Source organism: Varroa jacobsoni, unplaced genomic scaffold (assembly GCF_002532875.2).
Source record: "Varroa jacobsoni isolate VJ856 unplaced genomic scaffold, vjacob_1.0 scaffold_491, whole genome shotgun sequence".
Taxonomy (NCBI): domain Eukaryota; kingdom Metazoa; phylum Arthropoda; class Arachnida; order Mesostigmata; family Varroidae; genus Varroa; species Varroa jacobsoni.
In genome coordinates this window covers 7,939-14,882 of record NW_019213393.1, presented here as the reverse complement: position 1 = coordinate 14,882, position 6,944 = coordinate 7,939, and the positions used below count along the sequence as shown (strand labels likewise).

General features: G+C 38.9%; 1 protein-coding gene across 1 annotated transcript; it reads left to right on the top strand.

Moving 5' to 3' along the window:
* The first annotated feature begins 1,170 nt into the window (after positions 1 to 1,170).
* Positions 1,171 to 2,553, top strand: LOC111260917 (uncharacterized). The gene is made up of 2 exons (XM_022834024.2): positions 1,171 to 1,591; positions 1,947 to 2,553. The coding sequence occupies exons 1-2, from the start codon at positions 1,364 to 1,366 to the stop codon at positions 2,199 to 2,201; spliced, it is 483 nt and encodes a 160-aa protein (XP_022689759.1). The 5' UTR covers positions 1,171 to 1,363; the 3' UTR covers positions 2,202 to 2,553.
* The last annotated feature ends 4,391 nt before the right edge of the window (positions 2,554 to 6,944 follow it).

Genomic DNA, 6,944 nt, shown 5'->3' with positions numbered 1-6,944 from the left:
TATATATATCGCTGAGAACTATTATGGTTTTGATGATTTTGATTTTTGGCACCTGTAAAACTACAGCGCTAAGAATCGTAGTTGTTTTTTTCTAAATTTACTACATCAAACGGGAGTCGGGAATTATACATTTTTTTTTCGACTTTCATTTGATACGGCCGGTTTACTAAATAAAGACTCAAATGTTATGTGTATATATATGTGCCCAGCGGATACTAACTTTATATTATAATGTACTTTATTCACTAGAGTTTTGGCGATTTTTTCGACTCCATTTTCTAGTATATAATATTTTTTTGCCGTATCCATATATACACAATTATCGCAACGCTTGTTTCTTTAAATCATTTCGACACGCTTTCGATAGGCAACATCACTATCTCATGACCTTTAAGCAACGCCAAGGCCCGAGGATTTTTGTGGGAACAAAGGACCTGGCAAGCTCTTGCGCGCCAGAAGATCAGTCATCAACATAATGGTAAATGTATGCAAAGGAAGGGGTCTGCCTGATTAGCCATACTTACCGATTTGTGAGTATATTTTTATATCATGATTCTGTATGAGAGTGGAAAAAGAGATGTGTTGCTCAGAACGTACGACGAGCAAGCAATTAATATATTCGTTAGAAGGGATAAGTTTATGTCTAGCCAATCCCTTCCACCTGTTCGTGGCTAGAGAAAACCTAATCACGGTATAAGTAAGTAGACGTTACGAGTTGTCCTCTATAACTGTGTATATCGATATAAGTATATACGTGCGGTGCCTTTTCGAGGCACTATAATAGGGCAGTAGTAAATGAGCCAGTAAGTGATTAAGTACTGGACACAACGTGTTCCGTCAAAGGGGCTTAAAAAATGAATCAGATTTTATAGGAGATCGTGCAAAAAATCAGACTTACACAATGCAAAACACCACTAGTTAATTGATATCCAGTTCGAACCAGCCAGCTTCAAAATGCACAATACTCGTTCTGATAGATTCTGAGGATACCTACGATCATAATGATCGTAGAAGTATGAGAACGAGAATTCTGCTTTCGGATGTAACTGACCGCTAGCCATCTCTTCTCACTGAATCAATGACGCAGTTCGTCGTCCATCGTTGTAGAGATTCCGAACGATTAGATAAGGTTTAACAATTTATGATATCCCTCTGACTATATAAGCTCTTAACACGGCTAGGTATCGCCAGTCGTGTTACGTAAATAGTTCTAACGTGAGATTGATCGGCCATTCCTTTTGCAAAATACTGTTCGAAACAAAGGACCCTGTCGAGTGAACATTTTTCGGGTTACTTTGTGATATATTATTTTGCATTTCCCTTTTTCTACAGCCTGAGCTTTCTGAATAAACGACTGGAGAAGATGATGTTCCTCGCTGTTGCATGCTGCCTTATGCCAATGCTTGCCTTAGAGGTTCAAGCAAAACCCTTCAGCTTTGGACCAGGTAGTCCAGATTGCCCGCCAGATGCTACAATGAATTCGCAGCTTGTGCCAGACCCCAACGACTGCACAATGTATTCCAGGTGCAGCTTTTGGTTTTCGGCTAAATTTACGTGTAGGTTCGGACAGCACTTCAGCCCCACCCATCTGGTTAGTATTATTTTCTTTACTTGCAGCTCTCTTTTTTCGTTTCTGTTTTACAGCATAATGATGCTAGCTAAATAATTCCATCCGATTAGTTGCGCCTACTTTTCAATTCAATACATTAGCGCAAATCAAAGCCTTACTAGTAATTAGAAGCGGTAAGCCAGTGGTAGTGGCATTGTTCCTGCTTGCCTTCGAGCAATCATACGTGATCTCGAAGACGAAGTGTATCTTACAGAAAAAATATTAAAGTCAACCGAGGTTTATCTATACATGTATATATATATATATATATATATATATATATATAAATATATACTGGAAATTCGAACTAATGAATCATTATTTATGACGTGTGCAGAGATGCATGGATCCACGGAAGGCAGGATGTGACCCTGCGTATGATATCACTACACCAGCGTCCACTACGGAAAAAGCTCCCACGACTCGAAAATTTTTTACGGCTTCGAGCACTGCGGCTCCGACGGAGGCGACAAAGACTGAAGCTATTGAGACCGAGGCACCGGTTTTAACAGAAGCTGCCAAAACTGAAGTTATTCTTGCAGAAGCTGAGGCTAGTCCTGCTGAGACCGCCGCTGCCACACAGTTACTATAAGTACGTTTTCTTACGTAATTGTTTCAGGGGTTGCTGACCAACCGTTGAGTATCAAGCGAGAACCAATGTGTTATTATAACAATCCTGTAACACTTAATAAAGTTCCCATGCCACATCCAGTTTAAATGAAAGTAGATTGCTTGTTGTGTCAGTACTGTTTTTCGGTTTTGTAGCGAAAATAAAGAAAAATAGAGAGGCTTGTGGGCAACCGATATTTCATAACCTATAATTCCATTGAAATGACAAATGAACTAAGATCAAAAAGTTCTTCTTCAATGAAGCAGTCCCTAAGGAAGGCTACAATTTTATTAACTATAACCTAATAAAGTCATTCAACTCTTCATTATGCTCATGTTCTGTTCCGTTCATTATGAAGTATTAATTACTCACACAATGGCTGCGTGCAATGGTGATACACAATGTACCATCACGTGCAAAAACAATCGTCTTATCGGGCCTAGCTGTATTTGAAATCGAATTGGTATGAAATGTAACAATGTTTTGAACATTGTCTTGTCACCGCCAAACGGATACAGAGTGAGTTGTTGTGACCGAACGGCTTGTCACAGATATACATCAGACAGACGGAGACCTATGCTAAAAATCAGGTTTCCTTCAAAAATAATATATTTCAAGGTGTAATTTACGAACGTTCCAAATCTCCTACATTAGCTCATTCAAAACAAATCCCCCAAGCGGACTAAATTGCGTATGACATTGGTCGAATAATTAACACTTATCAAATAGGCACAACGGTTCGGACAACCTATCCTTAGGTTGCAAAAAAACTAGTCTATCCCATACTTGCAAGAAAAATAAGCCGCGCAGTATTACAAGTATCTAATCTAAGGGCTGAGTCAGAGACAACCCAGGGCGTCATGATAACGTCATGCATCACAGTAACGGCCGTATAGGAATAGAAACCTGCGGCTAATGCTTCAAGGAACAGCCAAAAGGCATTGTAGAGCAAACACGAGGTACTGGTTTGTGAAGACTAGGTTGTCAGTATAATAAAAAAAAACTACAAACGAAAACTAATTAGGTTGTCAAGATTCTATTGCTACCATAACAGTTAAGAGATATGACGAGAGCTAGTTTATACATTGATTTATGTGAAATAAATATACGGTGACGGAGATTGTTTGTTCGTCTTCCGTTACCCGTTGCATGTCCTTCTTTAAAGCTTGACGTATTATCGCCTACGGAGGGTAGGGATGTCACAGAAGTTGGAACGTGCGTATCTGTTGTACTATATCAATATAAATCGATGGTCACGTGCAAAGTAGCAGTGGATGTAGGTTAACAACGGAAAAGTAGGTTCTTAATAACGATTGCAACCGGACCTAAACTTACGGTTTTTTCCGTGTCAGGAGGGGTGTCCTTACAAAGTTGAAATAGTGCTCAAGTAATGCTGTAGCAAATGTAAAATTCGGAACGCTTTTCGCTTCGGAAGAGTAAATCAAACGTAAGTATATATTTTAATCATGTAATACGCTGATAATAAAAACAATTATTAATACGATGTCGGGATTTCGAACGCCCTTTACGCTTATAATGCTGTATCACGTAGAACGGCATCGAACTCTTCGTTACGTGTTAACAGTAGAGTCTGTTCGGCTATCAAGTAAAATCTAAAGTTCTTGTTTTATTTGATCGACACTTTGTTCTATCTGTTTCTGTAATAGTTTATTTATTGTAAAGCTTCCGTTGTTATTGTGAAATCGTCATACGTTTATTGAAACATGTCGTACGCACACTGTACATGCGAGTTAGATGGCAGACCAGCTACCTCCAGAATTTGGCACCTAGGTACATCACGGTCTCCGCGATAGCTTATTGAATAATGTGTTTGCCTGCTAACTCTTCAGGGATGCGTTGTGGTCTAGGTTCGAACCCGGGCATTGACATACGGGTCATGTCGTGCTGGAAGCTGTCTAATGCCTTATGCTTAACGGCAGGCATAAAACTCGAAACATAGATAGACGTACATAAAGTAGATATATTTAACCCTATGGTGGATACCGATTTTCAGCTATAAGCTTGAATATATAAAATCTATATGACCGGTGCACCCCTGTGGGTTTTTTGTGTTTTTTTAAGAAACAAAACAGATAAATCACAATATCGTCCTCACAGTATATACAAGTGGAAAAATGTATGCAAAAAACACAGTATCAGCAGACGTACTTTTCATATCTACTAGGGGCTTCAGTTACTTACGCCTTTCCAATAGTTATTTCTTTGTTGCTCTACTATATGCGTCGAATTGTTCCACTTCACCTTCACAGAGCTGTCAAGCCAAAAAAAAAAAAGCATTTTCATAAAACACAAGGAGGAATACTGCGGATGAGATATAGACTCATCTACATGGAAAAGATGTGTTTCAGCACAGCGTTCGTACCTCGACCTAAACAATGGTATTTTGGTCTACTGAAAAAGGTATTTAAGTATTAAATATTTTTTAAGAAATTTAAGTTGTCACCAGCCTCCCCCCCCCGCCCAAAAAAACAGGACATGTAGGCAGACATATACTTTTTTCCTATACTACTTTACACGTTTCATACATTTGTTGACATTTTTTTGGAAGCACATTGTGTAACTACGTTACTATACCGAAACTCAACCTAAATTAGTCTTTTACTTGCCACGCGCAAAGTGCATACTACAACGCCCATTCTCCGTAACTTTGTAGCATAATTATGTCTCAGTAAGTCGCTGAAAAACGTCTACTTGACGATAATCGGGAAACGCATAGAATGTTTTTTATACTCAAAAAAAAAATTATTGATATCCGGAGTGTCGCCGACATTTTCGAAGGGTTCGTGCCATTTGGATATTCAAGATTTGCTTTCCCATTGTCTTTATAGGAAATGCATAGCATTGGTCTTGCTGTTAATCAGACTAGTGAGCTGAACCAGAATGTAGGTATTTGCGCTTTTACTTTTCTTATCACACAATTTATGTTTGCCACTGTTGTACATTCTATTTGAGGTTATCCCGATGGCTTCCTTGAAGCTTCGCAAGGATCTCGAGTCGCTGCAGATTGTCCTAATTGACAGTTTGGAAGCACATTTAATTCATATAAAACAGCTCACAGGGCATCGTTACAATCGTCTAGTATCTCTCGATCTTCATCTTGTGATCATGAACTAAACCACAGTAGCTAATGCCCGCGAATATTTAGTCTTGCTATTGACATCACGTTTCTTGGCTGGATGAAGCCCGTTACCCTATGCTGTACATGTCCAAAGGGAAGGGCATCCGTATTCTGATACTCATCCTCCTATTTAATAGAGAGTTCGTCTGCTCGTCGTGCTGCGAATGTATCCGATGGACGCAATCGTTGATTAGAAGTTGTACCCGAAACGTCACGTAAACGAGACGTCAAAAAATGCATAACAATTGCAATATCAGACCTTATACCTTATTTATCGATAGGACTCATTGCCAACAGCTCGTCACTCCACTAGGACTCCACTATAACTAACTCTATGCATATCTATTTACTACAGCCATGTCAGTTACGAGCTTTTTTGCGAATAATTTTGGTAGCGACATTTATTGAGAAAATATTGACGTCGTGTGAGTCTATGAGATTAAACCAAGGTAAAGTGTTTCTCAAACTATATTTTATACAATAGCGTTCACTATTTTAAATTTAAAATAATCGGTAGTTGGTCCATGGCCTTTATTGCCTAAAGGCATAAGTCGCACTTTTTTTTACTCACAGATGACCTACTATCGGTGCTGAGTAACCATTCTCATTATATATTATAGCCGAAACAGCAGCCCTTTGCAGTTCGCACACAAACTTTCAAATTTAGGCATAACGTGCTGTAATGAGTTCAACTGTCAACATGAACAGAACTAAGAATTGCTCTCTGCAACCACCCCATCATGATTAGGGACTAAAAAAGAAACGAAGTTGCACTTCTTTGCGGTTGAGTACTTCTCTCATTTCTACCTACGTAAAAACAATGTATTCATTGATTTTTCTTCGACGTCTGATTCTGGTAGAATATTGTGACGCTTGAAATGATAAACTGTTAGAGATACTGAATGTTACACAAATTACATTCTGTTAAAGAAATTATTTACGGAGTTGTTCGTTGCGTATTCAGTATTCTATGCCGATCGTCGTACTATTGTGTTGTTACTTTTTGATACGCCCCACAAGCACGTGATCACAAAAAACCTGCACATAGAAGTTCATCGTGCTCGATTATATGTAGATTTGTACAAGAACATATAATAATTTTGTTAGGTAATTAAAAACGGTTAGTTACCACGATATGTTCCAACAACATTTTGACGTGGTAAGTCTGATTTTTGCATAAAATGTACATACTTGTGCAGTACTGTAATAGGCGGCATGGATACCATTTTTTCATATTCTTCTGGGTGCTTTGGGTACCCGCTTCTATTTCTTCTATAGTAAGATTAAGAATTAGAACTCACGCTCTGTAGCATTGCGCCGGGTAGCACTCACGTACTAGGTCAGATAGGTTCACATGATGCACTTCTCTGTACCACATTAAAACGTTGCATAGCTTGTCATTAATATCACGGATGCAATAGGCAATTCTGGACATCAACGCCGCCTGTCTCAAAGTAGGTTTTTACTCCGGGTTTTACCATCACTCACGACTATATGGCGATGTGTCCATGGCGTTGCAGTGCCCAATACCTCACTATCTATAGAATGGACGGAATTCAAATTTTCTCGTCATCATATTCAGCTTC

Bases quoted from the DNA above. Each gene is read 5' to 3' on its own strand.
- LOC111260917 (XM_022834024.2), top strand. From the start codon at position 1,364: ATGATGTTCCTCGCTGTTGCATGCTGCCTTATGCCAATGCTTGCCTTA. The intron at 1,592-1,946 runs GTTAGTATTATT...TGACGTGTGCAG, and splicing joins ACTTCAGCCCCACCCATCTG to AGATGCATGGATCCACGGAA.